At 47.7% G+C, this 19,924-nt stretch overlaps 1 protein-coding gene and 1 pseudogene across 1 annotated transcript; both read right to left on the bottom strand.

The window, feature by feature from the left end:
- Positions 1 to 11,807: 11,807 nt before the first annotated feature.
- Positions 11,808 to 11,946, bottom strand: LOC123132811 (uncharacterized; annotated as a pseudogene).
- A 1,306-nt stretch (positions 11,947 to 13,252) lies between these two features.
- Positions 13,253 to 16,402, bottom strand: LOC123128003 (rho GTPase-activating protein 5). The gene is made up of 5 exons (XM_044547892.1): positions 15,817 to 16,402; positions 14,897 to 15,017; positions 14,696 to 14,815; positions 14,126 to 14,356; positions 13,253 to 14,029 (listed from the first exon to the last, which is right to left on the bottom strand). Exons 1-5 carry the CDS (start codon positions 16,200 to 16,202, stop codon positions 13,481 to 13,483), a joined length of 1,407 nt encoding a protein of 468 aa, XP_044403827.1. The 5' UTR covers positions 16,203 to 16,402; the 3' UTR covers positions 13,253 to 13,480.
- Between the last annotated feature and the right edge of the window lie 3,522 nt (positions 16,403 to 19,924).

Raw genomic sequence — 19,924 nt, 5'->3', positions numbered from 1 at the left:
CCAGCACAAAGATAGTAACATTGCCTTTGTTAAAGAAGAATAATGAGGTATCTGCCTTGGATGGTATGAACCCAAGACGTTGCAACTGCATACTTAGTCTGGAGTACCAGGCTCTTGGAGCCTGCTTCAAACCATACAAAGCTTTATCCAACTTACAAACATGTTGTGGTGTGCTAGGATTCTCATAACCTGGTGGTTGCCGCATGAACACTTCTTCCTCAAGAACACCATGAAGAAACGCGTTCTGAACATCTAGCTGTCTTAGACTCCATCCTCTGGAAACAGCAATAGACAAGACAAGGCGAATAGTTGTTGACTTAATGACAGGACTAAATGTATCTTCATAATCAATTCCAAACCTCTGTTTAAACCCTTTGGCAACTAGTCTAGCCTTATACCTGTCTATGCTTCCATCAGACTTTCTTTTGATCTTATACACCCATTTGCAATCAATAACATTGTTTCCATACTTTGGTGGAACTAAATGCCAAGTCTTATTTTTCATAAGTGCATCATATTCACTATCCATAGCTTCCTTCCAATTCTTATTAGCAAGAGCATCATCCAAACTTAGTGGTTCACCAGTGGTGGTAAGAAATGCACGTTTGATCTTGTCATACCTTATCGTACCATCATTGTACTTTTTTTCCTTGACAATACCTGACCGAGACCGTGTTTGTCGAGGAGAGGCCGTAGGCAGCACAGGAGAAATTGTTGCCACAGAAGATCCAGCCGACACGTGATCCGAGGCGGATTCATGCGGCAGCTTGGCTGGCTCAGGCTCCAGATCCGAGGGAGATCCGCGCAGCGCATGCGCCGAATCAGCACGCGTTGATTCCTCCGCCGCCGCAGGCCCACGCGACGTGGGGTCCGTCCCGCACGCACGCGCACGGTCGGTCGCTGTGAGAAGCGCCTCGTCCTCCGATGAACTCCCCCCGACACATGGGCTGTCAGCGCGTGGGGACCCGTCAGGTGATGACGCGGCATGATTGGCACGGGGCGACGCCGTGGAATCGATGGGCTCCACTCGGTCAGTGCGGTCGGCCACCAGCCCAGAAGAGGCCAAGCGCACGGGAGGATCCGCCTGGGATCGCGCGCCGCCAGGTGCGGCAGGCTGGGCGGGCGAATCGACCTCGGATCGCCCGCTGTTAGCCGAATCTGCCCCGGTGTCCGTGACCAGCCTGTCTTTTCCTTCACACATAAAATGACAGGGTAAATTTGCACAAATAAAATCACCAGAATCAGATTTTTCATGCGATTTTTGCATATGATCTCGTTCATTTAATTCCCCCCCCCCCACTATCAGATAAAGTTGCGGGATTAGATAGAAGAGCAATCTCGGCACGAAGCAAGGCGCCTGCATTGGGATGCAATTTGGAAAACGGAAAGAGTGTCTCATCAAAAACAACATCACGAGAAATATAGATGCGTCCGGTAGAGATCTCAAGGCACTTATAACCTTTATGAAGATTACTATAGCCAAGAAAAACACACTGTGTGGATCTAAACTCAAGTTTATGACGGTTGTAGGGACGCAAATTTGGGTAACAAGCACACCCAAATATCTTGAGATAGTTGTAATCAGGTTTTTGATGATAGAGACGCTCTAAAGGAGTGGTGTTTCCAATAACTTTGCTAGGGAGCCTATTGATAAGATAGGTGGCAGTAATGAAAGCTTCGTCCCAATACTTGAGAGGCATAGAAGCATGAGCTAACAGAGAAAGACCAACTTCAACAATGTGGCGGTGTTTACGCTCAGCAGAGCCATTCTGTAGATGAGCATGAGGGCAAGATACATGATGGGCAATCCCAATACCACGGAAAAAGGAGTGGAGTTTCTCATACTCCCCTCCCCAGTCACTTTGGACGGCGAGGATTTTTCTATCAAATTGGCGCTCAACAAGTTTCTGAAACTCTTGAAAAATAGAGAAAACCTCAGATTTGTATCGAAGTAAATAAATCCAAGTGAACTTGCTATAATCATCGATAAAACTGACATAATATTTTTTTCGACCAAAAGAATCTCGGGCATGGCCCCATACATCACTGAAAATAAGTTCTAAGGGATCATGAGACACACTAGTTGACTTGAGATAAGGAAGCTGATGGCTTTTGGCACATTGACAGGCTTCACAGACAGACTCACAAACTGGACTAGGAGACAAAGAAAGTTTGTCTTTATTGACTATTTGTTTGACAATGATCGAAGATGGATGCCCTAATCGTTGATGCCACCGTGCCAAAGAGGGCTTGATGATGGAGTAGACTTAATGACGCTTGCGACCTAGTGCTCCGGATGAAATAGGGTAGAGCCCTCCAACGCATCTACCGTGATGAAGTAGTTCCCTCGTTGCCCGATCCTTGATGAAAAAATAACGGGGGTGAGTTTCAAAGAAGACATTGTTATCGGTGGCTAGTCTAGACATGGATGCAAGATTTTTGTCAGCTTGAGGGACATGAAGCACATCTCTAAGAACAAGATTGCGTTTAAGTGTAGGGGAATTAATAGAACTTTGACCAATATGACAAATATCCATACCTCCACCACTAGCAGTGTGAATCTGATCGGCGCCATGATAGCGCTCACGTAGAGCAAGTTGCTCGAGTTCGTTCGTCACATGATCCGTAGCGCCGGAGTCGATGTACCAGACGCCATCTCCTGTTGGGGAACGTTGCAGAAAATTAAAATTTTTCCTACGGTTTCACCAAGATCCATCTATGAGTTCATCTAAGCAACGAGTCTAGGGAGAGAGTTTGCATCTACATACCACTTGTAGATCGCGTGCGGAAGCTTGCAAGGTGATGATGTAGTCGTACTCGACGTGATCCAAATCACCGATGACCTGCGCCGAACGGACGGCACCTCCGCGTTCAACACACGTACGGAACAGCCATGTCTCCTCCTTCTTGATCCAGCAAGGAAGGGAGGAGAGGTTGAGGGAGATGGCACCAGCAGCAGCACGACGGCGTGGTGTTGATGGAGCTGCAGTACTCCGGCAGAGCTTCACTAAGCACTATGGAGGTGGAGGAGGTGTTGGGGAGGGAGAAGGAGGCAACCAAAGGCCAGGGCGTTCAGGTGTGAAGTCCCTCCTCTCCCCCACTATATATAGGGGTGCCAAGTGGGGGTGGCCGGCCCTAGGAGATCAAATCTCCTAGGGGTTGCGGCGGCCAAGGGGGTTTTCCCTCCCCCCAAGGCACCTAGGAGGTGCCTTACCCTCCTAGGACTCTTGCCCCCCTTGAACCCTAGGCGCATGGGCCTATGTGGGGCTGGTTCCCTTGGCCCATTAGGCCAAGGCGCACCCCCACACAGCCCATGTGGCCCCCCGGGACAGGTGGACCCACCCGGTGGACCCCCGGGACCCTTCCGGTGGTCCCGGTACAATACCGATAACCTCGAAACTTGTCCCGATGCCCGAAACAGGACTTCCCATATATAAATCTTTACCTCCGGACCATTCCGGAACTCCTCGTGACGTCCAGGATCTCATCCGGGACTCCGAACAACATTCGGGTTACTGCATATACATATCTCTATAACCCTAGCGTAACTGAACCTTAAGTGTGTAGACCCTACGGGTTCGGGAGACATGCAGACATGACCGAGACTCTCTCAGTCAATAACCATCAGCGGGATCTGGATACCCATGATGGCTCCCACATGCTCCTCGATGTTGTCATCGGATGAACCACTATGTCGAGGATTCGATCAAAACCCTGTATGCAATTCCCTTTGTCAATCGGTACGTTACTTGCCCGAGACTCGATCGTCGGTATCCCAATACCTTGTTCAGTCTCGTCACCGGCAAGTCACTTTACTCGTACCGTAATGCATGATCCCGTGTCCAACACCTTGGTCACATTGAGCTCAATATGATGATGCATTACCGAGTGGGCCCAGAGATACCTCTCCGTCATACGGAGTGACAAATCCCAGTCTCGATCCGTGTCAACCCAACAGCTACTTTCGGAGATACCTGTAATGCACCTTTATAGTCACCCAGTTACGTTGTGACGTTTGGTACACCCAAGGCACTCTTACGGTATCCGGGAGTTACACGATCTCATGGTCGAAGGAAGAGATACTTGACACTTGCAAAGCTCTAGCAAAACGAACTACATGATCTTTTATGCTATGCTTAGGATTGGGTCTTGTCCATCACATCATTCTCCTAATGATGTGATCCCGTTATCAACGACATCCAATGTCCATAGTCAGGAAACCATGACTATCTGTTGATCACAACGAGCTGGTCAACTAGAGGCTTACCAGGGACATTGTGTGGTCTAAGTATTCACACGTGTATTACGATTTCCGGATAATACAGTTATAGCATGAATAAAAGACAATTATCATGAACAATGAAATATAATAATACTTTTATTATTGCCTCTAGGGCATATTTCCAACAGTCTCCCACTTGCACTAGAGTCACTAATCTAGTTACATTGTGATGAATCGAACACCCATAGAGTTCTGGTGTTGATCATGTTTTGCACGCGAGAGAGGTTTAGTCAGCGGATCTGCAACATTCAGATCCGTGTGCACTTTGCAAATCTCTATGTCTCCATCTTGAACATTTTCACGGATGGAGTTGAAACGACGCTTGATGTGCCTGGTCTTCTTGTGAAACCTGGGCTCCTTTGCGAGGGCAATAGCTCCAGTGTTGTCACAGAAGAGTTTGATCGGCCCCGACGCATTGGGTATGACTCCTAGGTCGGTGATGAACTCCTTCACCCAAATCGCTTCATGTGCTGCCTCCGAGGCTGCCATGTACTCCGCTTCACACGTAGATCCCGCCACGACGCTCTGCTTGCAGCTGCACCAGCTTACTGCTCCACCATTCAACATATACACGTATCCGGTTTGTGACTTAGAGTCATCTAGATCTGAGTCGAAGCTAGCGTCGACGTAACCCTTTAAGACGAGCTCTTCGTCTCCTCCATAAACGAGAAACATGTCCTTTGTCCTTTTCAGGTACTTCAGGATATTCTTGACCGCTGTCCAGTGTTCCTTGCCGGGATTACTTTGGTATCTTGCTACCAAACTTACGGCAAGGTTTACATCGGGTCTGGTACACAGCATGGCATACATAATAGATCCTATGGCTGAAGCATAGGGGATGACACTCATCTCTTCTTTATCTTTTGCCGTGGTCGGTGACTGAGCTGAGCTCAGTCTCATACCTTGTAACATAGGCAAGAACCCCTTCTTGGACTGATCCATTCTAAATCTCTTCAAAATCTTATCAAGGTATGTGCTTTGTGAAAGACCTATGAGGCGTCTCGATCTATCTCTATAGATCTTGATGCCTAATATATAAGCAGCTTCTCCAAGGTCCTTCATTGAAAAACACTTATTCAAGTAGGCCTTAATGCTGTCCAGAAATTCTATATTATTTCCCATCAGGAGTATGACATCTACATATAATATGAGAAATGCTACAGAGCTCCCACTCACTTTCTTGTAAACGCAGGCTTCTCCATAAGTCTGCATAAACCCAAACGCTTTGATCATCTCATCAAAGTGAATGTTCCAACTCTGAGATGCTTGCACCAGTCCATAAATGGATCGCTGGAGCTTGCATACTTTGTTAGCGTTCCGAGGATCGACAAAACCTTCCGGCTGCATCATATACAGTTCTTCCTTAAGATGCCCATTAAGGAATGCTGTTTTGACGTCCATCTGCCATATCTCATAATCATAGTATGCGGCAATTGCTAACATGATTCGGACGGACTTTAGCTTCGCTACGGGAGAGAATGTCTCGTCGTAGTCAATCCCTTGAACCTGTCGATAACCCTTAGCGACAAGTCGAGCTTTATAGATGGTAATATTACCATCCGCGTCCGTCTTCTTCTTAAAGATCCATTTGTTTTCTATCGCTCGCCGATCATCGAGCAAGTCTGTCAAAGTCCATACTTTGTTTTCATACATGGATTCTATCTCGGATTTCATGGCTTCAAGCCATTTGTTGGAATCCAGGCCCGCCATTGCTTCTTCATAGTTCGAAGGTTCATTGTTGTCTAACAACATGATTTCCAGGACAGGGTTGCCGTACCATTCTGGTGCGGAACGTGTCCTTGTGGACCTACGAAGTTCAGCAGTAACTTGATCCGAAGTACTTTGATCATTATCATTGTTTTCCTCTTCAGTTGGTGTGGGCATCACAGGAACGGTTTCCTGCGCTGCGCCACTATCCCGCTCAAGAGGTAGTACTTCATCGAGTTCTACTTTCCCCCCACTTACTTCTTTCGAGAGAAACTCTTTTTCCAGAAAGCATCCGTTCTTGGCAACAAAGATCTTGCCTTTGGATCTTAAGTAGAAGGTATACCCTATAGTTTCCTTAGGGTATCCTATGAATACGCATTTTTCCGACTTGGGTTCGAGCTTTTCAGGTTGAAGTTTCTTGACATAAGCTTCGCATCCCCAAACTTTTAGAAACGACAGCTTAGGTTTCTTACCAAACCATAATTCATACGGTGTCGTCTCAACGGATTTAGACGGTGCCCTATTTAAAGTGAATGCAGCTGTCTCTAGAGCGTATCCCCAAAATGATAGCGGTAAATCGGTAAGAGACATCATAGACCGCACCATATCCAATAGAGTGCGATTACGACGTTCGGACACACCGTTTCGCTGAGGTGTTCCAGGCGGCGTGAGCTGTGAAACGATTCCACATTTCTTTAAGTGTGTACCAAATTCGTGACTTAAGTATTCTCCTCCACGATCTGATCGTAAGAATTTTATCTTTCGGTCACGTTGATTCTCCACCTCATTCTGAAATTCCTTGAACTTTTCAAAGGTCTCAGACTTGTGTTGAATTAAGTAGACATACCCATATCTACTCAAGTCATCTGTGAGAGTGAGAACATAACGATATCCTCCGCGAGCCTCAACGCTCATTGGACCGCACACATCGGTATGTATGATTTCCAACAAGTTGGTTGCTCGCTCCATTGTTCCGGAGAATGGAGTCTTGGTCATTTTACCTAAGAGGCATGGTTCGCACGTGTCAAACGATTCATAATCAAGAGACTCTAAAAGTCCATCGGCATGGAGCTTCTTCATGCGCTTGACACCAATGTGACCAAGGCGGCAGTGCCACAAGTATGTGGGACTATCGTTATCAACTTTAAATCTTTTGGCATCTACACTATGAACATGTGTAATATTACGCTCGAGATTCATTAAGAATAAACCATTGACCATCGGAGCATGACCATAAAACATATCTCTCATATAAATCGAACAACCATTATTCTCAGACTTAAATGAGTAGCCATCTCGTATTAAACGAGATCCAGATACAATGTTCATGCTCAAACTTGGTACTAAATAACAATTATTAAGGTTCAAAACTAATCCCGTAGGTAAATGTAGAGGCAGCGTGCCGACGGCGATCACATCGACTCTGGAACCATTCCCGACGCGCATCGTCACCTCGTCCTTCGCCAGTCTCCGTTTATTCCGCAGCTCCTGCTGTGAGTTACAAATATGAGCAACGGCACCGGTATCAAATACCCAGGAGTTACTACGAGTACTGGTAAGGTACACATCAATCACATGTATATCAAATATACCTTTGGTGTTGCCGGCCTTCTTATCCGCTAAGTATTTGGGGCAGTTCCGCTTCCAGTGACCCTTCCCCTTGCAATAAAAGCACTCAGTCTCAGGCTTGGGTCCATTCTTTGACTTCTTCCCGGTAACTGGCTTACCAGGCACGGCAACATCTTTGCCGTCTTTCTTGAAGTTCTTCTTACCCTTGCCCTTCTTGAACTTAGTGGTCTTATTGACCATCAACACTTGATGTTCTTTCTTGATTTCAGCCTCTGCTGACTTCAGCATCGAGAACACTTCAGGAATGGTCTTTTCCATTCCCTGCATGTTGTAGTTCATCACAAATCTCTTGTAGCTTGGTGGGAGCGACTGGAGGATTCTGTCAATGACCGCCTCATCTGGGAGGTTAATGTTCAGCTGGGTCATACGGTTGTGCAACCCAGACATCTTTAGGATGTGCTCACTGACAGAACTGTTCTCCTCCATCTTACAACTGTAGAACTTGTCGGAGACATCATATCTCTCGACCCGGGCATGAGCTTGAAAAACTAGTTTCAGCTCTTCGAACATCTCATATGCTCCGTGATGCTCAAAACGCTTTTGGAGCCCCGGTTCTAAGCTGTAAAGCATGCCGCACTGAACGAGGGAGTAATCATCAGCGCGAGACTGCCAAGCATTCATAATGTCTTGGTTCTCTGGGACGGGAGCGTCACCTAGCGGTCCTTCTAGGACATATTGTTTCCTGGCAGCTATGAGGATGATCCTCAGGTTCCGGACCCAGTCCGTATAGTTGCTGCCATCATCTTTCAGCTTGGTTTTCTCTAGGAACGCGTTGAAGTTCATGTTGACATTAGCGTTGGCCATTGATCTACAAGACATATTTGCAAAGGTTTTAGACTAAGTTCATGATAATAAAGTTCTAATCAAATTATGAACTCCCACTTAGATTAGACATCCCTTTAGTCATCTAAGTGTTACACGATCCGAGTCGACTAGCCCGTGTCCGATCATCACGTGAGACGGACTAGTCATCGTCGGTGAACATTTTCATGTTGATCGTATCTTCCATACGACTCGTGTTCGACCTTTCGGTCTCCGTGTTCCGAGGCCATGTCTGCACATGCTAGGCTCGTCAAGTTAACCCTAAGTGTTTTCGCTGTGTAAAACTGTCTTACACCCGTTGTATGTGAACGTAAGAATCCATCACACCCGATCATCACGTGGTGCTTAGAAACGACGAACTGTAGCAACGGTGCACAGTTAGGGGAGAACACTTCTTGAAATTTTATAAGGGATCATCTTATTTACTACCGTCGTCCTAAGTAAACAAGATGCATAATACATAATAAACATCACATGCAATTATATAGTTGTGACATGATATGGCCAATATCATATAGCTCCATTGATCTTCATCTTCGGGGCTCCATGATCATCTTGTCACCGGCTTGACACCATGATCTCCATCATCATGATCTCCATCATCGTGTCTTCATGAAGTTGTCACGCCAACGACTACTTCTACTTCTATGACTAACGTTTAGCAATAAAGTAAAGTAGTTTACATGGCGTTATTCAATGACACGCAGGTCATACAAAAAATAATGACAACTCCTATGGCTCCTGCCGGTTGTCATACTCATCGACATGCAAGTCGTGAATCCTATTACAAAGAACATGATCTCATACATCACAATTCATCATTCATCACAACTTCTGGCCATATCACATCACATGATCAATCGCTGCAAAAACAAGTTAGACGTCCTCTAATTGTTGTTGCATCTTTTACGTGGCTGCAATTGGGTTCTAGCAAGAACGTTTTCTTACCTACGAATCACCACAACGTGATTTTGTCAACTTCTATTTACCCTTCATAAGGGCCCTGTTCATCGATTCCGCTCCAACTAAGGTGGGAGAGACAGACACCCGCCAGCCACCTTATGCAACTTGTGCATGTCAGTCGGTGGAACCGGTCTCACGTAAGTGTACGTGTAAGGTTGGTCCGGGCCGCTTCATCCCACAATACCGTTGAGCAAGAAAAGACTAGTAGAGGCAAGTAAGATGACAAAATCCACGCCCACAACAAAGTTGTGTTCTACTCGTGCAAAGAGAACTACGCATAGACCTAGCTCATGATGCCACTGTTGGGGAACGTTGCAGAAAATTAAAAATTTTCCTACGGTTTCACCAAGATCCATCTATGAGTTCATCTAAGCAACGAGTCTAGGGAGAGAGTTTGCATCTACATACCACTTGTAGATCGCGTGCGGAAGCTTGCAAGGTGATGATGTAGTCGTACTCGACGTGATCCAAATCACCGATGACCTGCGCCGAACGGACGGCACCTCCGCGTTCAACACACGTACGGAACAGCCACGTCTCCTCCTTCTTGATCCAGCAAGGAAGGGAGGAGAGGTTGAGGGAGATGGCACCAGCAGCAGCACGACGGCGTGGTGTTGATGGAGCTGCAGTACTCCGGCAGAGCTTCGCTAAGCACTATGGAGGTGGAGGAGGTGTTGGGGAGGGAGAAGGAGGCAACCAAAGGCCAGGGCGTTCAGGTATGAAGTCCCTCCTCTCCCCCACTATATATAGGGGTGCCAAGGGGGGTGGCCGGCCCTAGGAGATCAAATCTCCTAGGGGGTTGCGGCGGCCAAGGGGGTTTTCCCTCCCCCCAAGGCACCTAGGAGGTGCCTTACCCTCCTAGGACTCTTGCCCCCCTTGAACCCTAGGCGCATGGGCCTATGTGGGGCTGGTGCCCTTGGCCCATTAGGCCAAGGCGCACCCCCACACAGCCCATGTGGCCCCCCGGGACAGGTGGACCCACCCGGTGGACCCCCGGGACCCTTCCGGTGGTCCCGGTACAATACCGATAACCTCGAAACTTGTCCCGATGCCCGAAACAGGACTTCCCATATATAAATCTTTACCTCCAGACCATTACGGAACTCCTCGTGACGTCCGGGATCTCATCCGGGACTCCGAACAACATTCGGGTTACTGCATATACATATCCCTATAACCCTAGCGTAACTGAACCTTAAGTGTGTAGACCCTACGGGTTCGGGAGACATGCAGACATGACCGAGACTCTCTCAGTCAATAACCATCAGCGGGATCTGGATACCCATGATGGCTCCCACATGCTCCTCGATGTTGTCATCGGATGAACCACTATGTCGAGGATTCGATCAAAACCCTGTATGCAATTCCCTTTGTCAATCGGTACGTTACTTGCCCGAGACTCGATCGTCGGTATCCCAATACCTTGTTCAGTCTCGTCACCGGCAAGTCACTTTACTCGTACCGTAATGCATGATCCCGTGTCCAACACCTTGGTCACATTGAGCTCAATATGATGATGCATTACCGAGTGGGCCCAGAGATACCTCTCCGTCATACGGAGTGACAAATCCCAGTCTCGATCCGTGTCAACCCAACAGCTACTTTCGGAGATACCTGTAATGCACCTTTATAGTCACCCAGTTACGTTGTGACGTTTGGTACACCCAAGGCACTCTTACGGTATCCGGGAGTTACACGATCTCATGGTCGAAGGAAGAGATACTTGACACTTGCAAAGCTCTAGCAAAACGAACTACACGATCTTTTATGCTATGCTTAGGATTGGGTCTTGTCCATCACATCATTCTCCTAATGATGTGATCCCGTTATCAACGACATCCAATGTCCATAGTCAGGAAACCATGACTATCTGTTGATCACAACGAGCTGGTCAACTAGAGGCTTACCAGGGACATTGTGTGGTCTAAGTATTCACACGTGTATTACGATTTCCGGATAATACAGTTATAGCATGAATAAAAGACAATTATCATGAACAATGAAATATAATAATACTTTTATTATTGCCTCTAGGGCATATTTCCAACATCTCCACCCTGCTCACGCATGACGGCAGCAACATGGCGATCCGAGGGCACAAAGTCCTCGTCGTAGCGATGCCAGCAATCAATCACCTCGTGACCAGACTTTTTGCAAAGCTGGCATCGGGGGCGCGGGCGGGAAGGAGGGCGGCGGCCGTTGTTGTTGTTGAAGCCGCCGCTGTTGCCGCTGTTGTTGTAGCCGCCCCCGCCACCAGAGCGTGCGCCATCGCCAGGAGAGGGGGCGCCGCGTCCGCGCCCACCGCCGCGCTGCCCCTGGTGACCACGCCCACGGCCGCGACCACGAGAGGCGGAGTTGACGGAGGATTGCCGAAGGTCGCCGCCATGGAGGAGAGTGAGCCGGGCATCAAAACTGAGCAGTTGGCTGTAGAGTTCTTGGACGGTGATGGGTTCCACCCTGGCGGCAAGTGCAGAGACCACCGGGTTGTACTCCATGTCCAAACCGGCAAGGATTTTGGAGACAATCTCCGGATCAGAGAGGGCCGCAGCCGTGCTTGCGACCTCGTCAGTGAGACTTTTTATTTTACCAAGATAATCAGCCATGGATAGGTTACCTTTCTTGAGATTGGTGAGCTCGATGCGAGTGTTTATCGCTTGGGCTTGGCTTTGTGCAGCAAACATGGCGTGGATGGTGCTCCACACCTCGGCCGGCGTCTGGAGCGTGGCGACCTGGGCAAGGATCTCACGGGAAAGTGAACCCATTAAGTATCCTTGGAGTTGCTGCTGCTGTGCATACCAGAGGGATCTTGCAAAGTTGACGACTTGTTCTTCTTTGCCTTCCGTGGTGACGGTGAGGGTGGCGGGTGGTGGCGGGCTCGTCGCGTCGAGGTGGTGCTCCATCTGGGCACCTCTGATCTGCGGGAGTACTATGGCCTTCCTGAGCAAAAAATTGCCCCGCGTAAGCTTCTCCTGTGGTGGCGATCCGAGAGAGGTGGTGTTGTGGGTGGAGGAGGAGGAAGATGATGCAAAGGTGGAGGATGGGGTGGTGGTGAGCGCACCCATGGTGCTTGCGGTCATGGCTGCGGTGGTGGTGGACATACTCTCGGTCGCGAAGGTAGCTAGATGCAATCTCTCTCGATTGGATGAGGAAGAGGCTCTGTTACCATGTAAAAGTGTTTTGGGAAGCGTAGAACCCTTTGTCTCGGGCCGCATGTATATATTAGGCAAAAGCCTTGGCACACAAGTTTACAGAGGGAGAGATCGATCAGATGGGATCGATCAAGTCGTTACAGAAAGATCGTGAGAGACAGAAGAAGAGATAGAACAGAATACAGAGTTTAAACCAACTCTATCCCTATACAACTTCTACTACACGCATATTCCAACACTGCAAACGTGATTACCGCTGAGGCAATGGCTATGAGGTATGTAGTGAATTTCGCAAATTTTCTAGGGTTTAATCGGGTGGAGACGGAACCCGATTCACAAAACGTAATAGATTTCTTCACTAGGCAATCAAGATGGTGCGGTGTGGCGTTGGCATTCTTTGCGGAGTCGGAGTGTGAGTGTGTGAACATTACTTCTTTGATTGGTAAGGTCACCTTTAAACATTATGTTCGTTCGGCTAATCAAGCGGAGCAAGTGCTAACTAATTATTGTTATTGTAATAAGATTTCTATTAGTTGTACTGATGAGCCACCTGAATCTAGTCAATCAGCCACCTGAATCTAGTCAATCTAGTCAGTAAGCCCGTGAAAGATGTAATGATGTTATGAGATCAATAAAGCTAGCCATGATATTTTTCCCTAAAAAAAAGTAGAAAGTCCTTCTCAAACTCAGGCAACCTCTCTTGGCTCAAATAATAGATACATTCATCTTTTCAAACAACAGGATGCTGGTACGATATAGTTGAACTATATACTGTACACGCCAAGAACTCCACATCAGCAGTTCAGTACTAGTACAATCAAATGGGCTTATAGCTTCTACAGACGAACTAGGAGAAATGGCGTATGAGTTAAGCGCTAAACAGCTGCAAAACTAGGGGAATCATCAATTACATACACATCCTACCATGTCATGCACAAGCCTGTCCTGCTTCATCAGACTTCTTCATGGACCTACTCAACTGAAACACTGGGTGCCTGCAGATTCTGCCTACCCCTTTCCTAAATTTGAATCTGTCAAACAAACCTTCCACACTGTCGTTACTGAATTTGTTTCCAGAACTGCTGTCATCTTGGCTATTACTAAAATCACTGTCCACAGGAGAAAATTCGTCATTGTATTTGTCATGTGCTGTACCGGTGTCACACTTCTTGGGTTCTCCGACACTGGCTTGCGCATCTTGGTGAAGCGCTTGTTCCATGCTAAAGAGAAAGTGGTCGAGAGTAGCCCCACTAATCATGGGGCGTTCGACATTTTCCCGACTTGAGCAATTTAAGGGGTTGTCCAAAAGATTTAATGCCTGAGGCGCATCTTTGTCACTCGGGGAACCAGAGCTGGAGGTGAATCCCCTTGTTGCGGCAGCTGCCTCCTCCCTTTCTTTGACAGTCTTCAGTATCAATGTCTTCAAAAAATTCATCACTTGAACTGCATGTATCAAAGCAGTTAAGGGATCGGCCATCTGAAAGAGAGAGAATATGGTAAGGGGTAAGTCATATGGTTAGGCTGCGAATCTGAAAATACGTATGTCGAGAATATGAATAAGCTTCCTAATAACCTGAGTCATGTTTGGCGCGAAAACCATAGCAACGTTGCGAGCATTCATCTTGTTGTAGTTTTCATGCTCCACAACATCTGCCATCAGATTAATGGCCCAATCCAGTAATGCTGCTTCCACTGGAGGTACAATACTCGCAATACGAGAACACTCTTCTTCAGTGTTGCAATGCATCACTTGTTCTGGAGTCAATGAGTCTAATACTCCACTTGGAAGTTCTCGGAACCATGCCTACAAATCAGCAGCCATATTAAATGTGAAGCAACTGATAAACAAAAGGGAAAATTAAAAAAAAAGTCATTTCCCTATAGATTTCTTTAAAGTAAATTTGTTCAAAGAAAGTTTATGCATTGTATCACTGTGCATATTGATTCTTGAATACACCTGAACTCTCATATTGGAAGGCTCTCTACATGTTCAGATTACATAAAAAATGATCCAGTTCAAGACAGTCAAAATTGCGGAAACAAGAATATTCTCCTTAGGCATGGAAGACCTACGTTCCATCTAAAAAAAATTGAAGGTAAACAAAGAAACGTTGGTAATGGTAAAACAAAATGTTCAGCGCACCTTTATAAGGCCTGCAAGATAATGCAAGTCAACTCCATCTGGAACAACACCTCTGTTTAGTTGCTCCCTGACATGCTGTTCCTGTCTATTGTCAGCATTTATTCTGAAGACCCCTTCAGCCTAGCAAAACAAGACAAATATTTTTATGATTTGAGTATCGCAAAATTATTTGAAAGCTTTTCTCATTATCCTTGGGTTTACCTGAAGGCCCCCAAGTAAATATAGCTTCCTTTGCATGGTCAATAGTATTGTTGGTACACTGTTTCCTCTTTTATCAAACGAGCATTGCATGGACGTTGGTGAAACTCCAAATACACTTACACTGCAGAGAAATATATTTAGTAAACATAAACTGTGTCACAGTTCAATAGATATAGCAAACATTAACTATGGCATGGTCCAATGTTCTAACAAACATTAACTTAACTGGAGGTTGAATGTGTTAAACTCACACCCCCTCTGTTCACTTTTATAAGACCTTGAAGACATTTCAGACAATGTACAAAACAGCCCATTTTGAGTTGTTTGAAATGACTTACAAAAGTGAACGGAGGGAGTATTTAACTATTTGAACAAGGTGCTGAACTCATATAATTCCTCAAAATTTGAAAGGTATATTATACATCAGATACAACCGTACCAGACCAGGACAATGGAACTTGTAGGTGGTGAGTAAGGACATCTTCAACGTCGATCACCAAAACACCCGCAAATGTCCGTTCGGAGGTCTAGAAACTTTTTAGTCATTCAACGCGGCTCACAAAATCAGTCCGGGCGCCTGAAAGCCCACAAACCGTCCTCAGACCGGGGAGCCCCCATTGGCTCAACCACTGGGATAAAGCCAAGCCAATCTAAAGGCTCAACAGACTAACAGCTACTCCTACTACTCCGTGCTCAGTTTTTCTTAGTTAGGTGGACCAATTAGCTGGGCATCACGTGACTAATTAATTCAAAAATGAGAAATGCAAACAACGTCAAAATTCAGCTTAATCCACAAAAGTAAGGCCGCAAATTCTGCAGGGCCGGAATCCAAAGCACAGAGATCGGCGACGAAATCATGTGCAAATCTATGGAACGCAAGACGCACTGGTGAAACACAGGCGGCGGGGCGGCGGACTGACCTGGCGCTGGGCGCGGGGCGCGGCACCTCGGGCTCGAGGTCGGCAGGGAGGCCGAGGAAGCCGACGAAGCGGTCGAAGGTGACGTGCGAGACGTGGCGCACCTCCGTGGGCTGCCCTATCTGCATCCCCGCAGCCGCAGTGCCGGTGCCTTCCTCGGCGCGCACGCTGCTGCACAGCAGCAGCGACCTCCGCAGCGCCGCCGCGACCATATCCACCACGGAGACCCCTCCCCTCGACGCCGGCAGTATCAGCGGCGACGCGACCGGCACCTCTTCCTCCCCCACCTCCTCCTCCTCTTCCTCCTCCTCCTCCTCCTCCTCCTCTTCGGTGTCAGAGCAGCAGGGGAGGGGGATTTGGCGGGCGAAGCGGATCCGGGACGGCACCATGGTGGAACTAAATAAGATGGCTGCCGAAGAGAGGAATCCCAGCTCCCACGCGAGAAGCAAAGGGGATAGGATTGGGAGAGTGGGAGGTGGGAGAGGGGTGGGGTGGGGGCAGGCAGCGAGCGGCTCCGGCGTGGCGTTATGTTTAGCCGGGGACGGCTGCCACGCTGGTTTGCTCAACCGCCCCTTGTGCACTTCGCTGGCTCGTCGAGCTTGGCTGTTTGTTAGCTCGCGTTTACCGTCGAGCTGCCATCGCCTGCGCTGCGTCATGTGATTTTCGGATCTTTCGGTTCGGTCGCCACGGCTCCTGGTTAGTTTCGGTTTTGAAAATTCAGTAGCGGGGGAAGTTGAGGGTGCGTAGTGTTACTATTAATTTTGATTGACGGCGGGGCGAGCCACGGCTACAGCCTGGATCGTGGAGCAAAGAGTGGCACTGGTACAGGTACAGCAGGCATGCTGCATAGTTTTTCTTTTCAAAGGCTTGCTGTATTTGTTTTAACACAGATGCAAGCGCATACATTCACCCTTCGAATGTATACACGCACACTCTATCCCTATGAGCACCTTCAAGAGAAAGGGCCGGCACATCATTTTGAGATTTACAAAGTCATCGTAGGCGCCTCGTCGTCGACGGTAACGTCTTCTCTCACTAAAAGCGCATCGCCGGAAATTTTGAAATAAATTCAGGAATAATGCGAGCATCAGGACTTGAATCCCGATAGACCGAGGATACCACTGTCCCTCTAACCATCTAATCATAGGTTGGTTCACGAAAGGCTTCTTGTATAGTTTGTTGGTTTCCGTTTTTGGATTTTGCTAAATCGCGGATGTCTGCTCGTGAGCTTGCTGAGCCCTGAATTTGCAAGGGTATATGTAGATCCCCTTTTCGGGTAGCCAGACTGCCCAGATGTGCCTTGCTCCCCATTGCCTTCGGAAGCAGCTCCCCTGACATACGACACATGCCGTTCAGGGCACTGACATGTGGACCTAATTCCCGGCGAGCCCGCCTGTCAGTGGCTGAACAGTACCCTGCCGCACGACAGAGGATCCTCGTGTTTCTCAAAAGAAAAGACAGAGGATCCTCGTCCATTGCCTTCATGGTTGTACCTTGTGTGGTCCGGTAAAGGAACTGAGTTCGGACGAGTTAGACTACACTTAGGGCGTGTTTGGTTGCCCGCATCGAGCCCAACCAGGCCCACGCGGGAAGCGAACAGGCTGTTTGGTTGCCTGGTTTACTATTGGGCCTGCATAGCACGAAACTTAAAGCACCTCTGGGCCTGCCTCGCTGGAAACCCAGGAATCGGCAGTTTCTCTAGGGCCAGGCCCGAGCGGCTGCACGCGCGCGGCCACCCTCGAGAAGCTGTGTTGCTTCCCGAAGCACCGACAATTATTAGCCTCACCGCCCCTCACTGTTGGGTTTCGTAGTAATTTCAAAAAATTTCCTACGCGCACACAGGATCATGTGATGCATAGCAACGAGAGGAGAGTGTTGTCTACGTACCCAACGCAGACCGACTGCGGAAGCGATGACACGACGTAGAGGAAGTAGTCGTACGTCTTCACGATCCAACCGATCAAGCACCGAAACTACGGCACCTCCGAGTTCGAGCACACGTTCAGCTCGATGACGATCCCCGGACTCCGATCCAGCAAAGTGTCGGGGAAGAGTTTCGTCAGCACGACGGCGTGGTGACGATCTTGATGAACTACAGCAGCAGGGCTTCGCCTAAACTCCGCTACAGTATTATCGAGGAATATGGTGGCAGGGGGCACCGCACACGGCTAAGGAATCGATCACGTGGATCAACTTGTGTCAACTTGTGTGTTTAGAGGTGCCCCTGCCTCCGTATATAAAGGAGTAGAGGAGGGGAGGCTGGCCGGCCATAGAGGGAGGCGCAGGAGAGTCCTACTCCCTCTGGGAGTAGGATTCCTCCCCCCAATCCTAGTCCAACTAGGATTCCTCGGAGGGGAAGGGAGAGAGGGGGGCCGGCCACCTTCTCCTAGTCCTAATAGGACTAGGGGAGGGGGAAGAGGCGCAGCCACCTTGGGCTGCCCCTTTCTCCTTTCCACTAAGGCCCATGAAGGCCCATATGGCTCCCGGGGGGTTCCGGTAACCTCCCGGTAACCCGGTAAAATCCCGATTTCACCCGGAACACTTCCGATGTCCAAACATAGGCTTCCAATATATCAATCTTTACGTCTCGACCATTTCGAGACTCCTCGTCATGTCCGTGATCACATCCGGGACTCCGAACAACCTTCGGTACATCAAAATGCATAAACTCATAATATAACTGTCATCGTAACCTTAAGCGTGCGGACCCTACGGGTTCGAGAACAATGTAGACATGACCGAGACACGTCTCTGGTCAATAACCAATAGCGGGACCTGGATGCCCATATTGGCTCCTACATATTCTACGAAGATCTTTATCGGTCAGACCGCATAACAACATACGTTGTTCCCTTTGTCATCGGTATGTTACTTGCCCGAGATTCGATCGTCGGTATCCAATACCTAGTTCAATCTCGTTACCGGCAAGTCTCTTTACTCGTTCCGTAATACATCATCTCACAACTAACATATTAGTTGTAATGCTTGCAAGGCTTATGTGATGTGTATTACCGAGAGGGCCCAGAGATACCTCTCCGACAATCGGAGTGACAAATCCTAATCTCGAAATACGCCAACCCAACATCGACCATTGGAGACACCTGTAGTACTCCTTTATAATCACCCATTTACGTTGTGACGTTTGGTAGTACCCAAAGTGTTCCTCCGGTAAACGGGAGTTGCATAATCTCATAGTCATAGGAACATGTATAAGTCATGAAGAAAGCAATAGCAACATACTAAACGATCAGGTGCTAAGCTAATGGAATGGGTCATGTCAATCAGATCATTCTACTAATGATGTGACCTCGTTAATCAAATAACAACTCATTGTTCATGGTTAGGAAACATAACCATCTTTGATTAACGAGCTAGTCAAGTAGAGGCATACTAGTGACACTCTGTTTGTCTATGTATTCACACATGTATTATGTTTCCGGAAAATACAATTCTAGCATGAATAATAAACATTTATCATGATTATAAGGAAATAAATAATAACTTTATTATTGCCTCTAGGGCATATTTCCTTCAGTCTCCCACTTGCACTAGAGTCAATAATCTAGATTACACTGTAATGAATCTAACACCCATGGAGCTTTGGTGCTGATCATGTTTTGCTCGTGGAAGAGGCTTAGTCAACGGGTCTGCAACATTCAGATCCGTATGTATCTTGCAAATCTCTATGTCTCCCACCTGGACTAGATCCCGGATGGAGTTGAAGCGTCTCTTGATGTGTTTGGTCCTTTTGTGAAATCTGGATTCCTTTGCCAAGGCAATTGCACCAGTATTGTCACAAAAGATTTTCATTGGACCCGATGCACTAGGTATGACACCTAGATCGGATATGAACTCCTTCATCCAGACTCCTTCATTTGCTGCTTCCGAAGCAGCTATGTATTCCGCTTCACATGTAGATCCCGCTACGACGCTTTGTTTAGAACTGCACCAACTGACAGCTCCACCGTTTAATGTAAACACGTATCCGGTTTGCGATTTAGAATCGTCCGGATCAGTGTCAAAGCTTGCATCAACGTAACCTTTTACGATGAGCTCTTTGTCACTTCCATATACGAGAAACATATCCTTAGTCCTTTTCAGGTATTTCAGG

The sequence above is a fragment of the Triticum aestivum genome, chromosome 6A (assembly GCF_018294505.1).
Source record: "Triticum aestivum cultivar Chinese Spring chromosome 6A, IWGSC CS RefSeq v2.1, whole genome shotgun sequence".
Lineage (NCBI taxonomy): Eukaryota > Viridiplantae > Streptophyta > Magnoliopsida > Poales > Poaceae > Triticum > Triticum aestivum.
The sequence above is the reverse complement of the archived record's forward strand: the minus strand, read 5'-3'. Positions and strand labels throughout refer to the sequence as shown.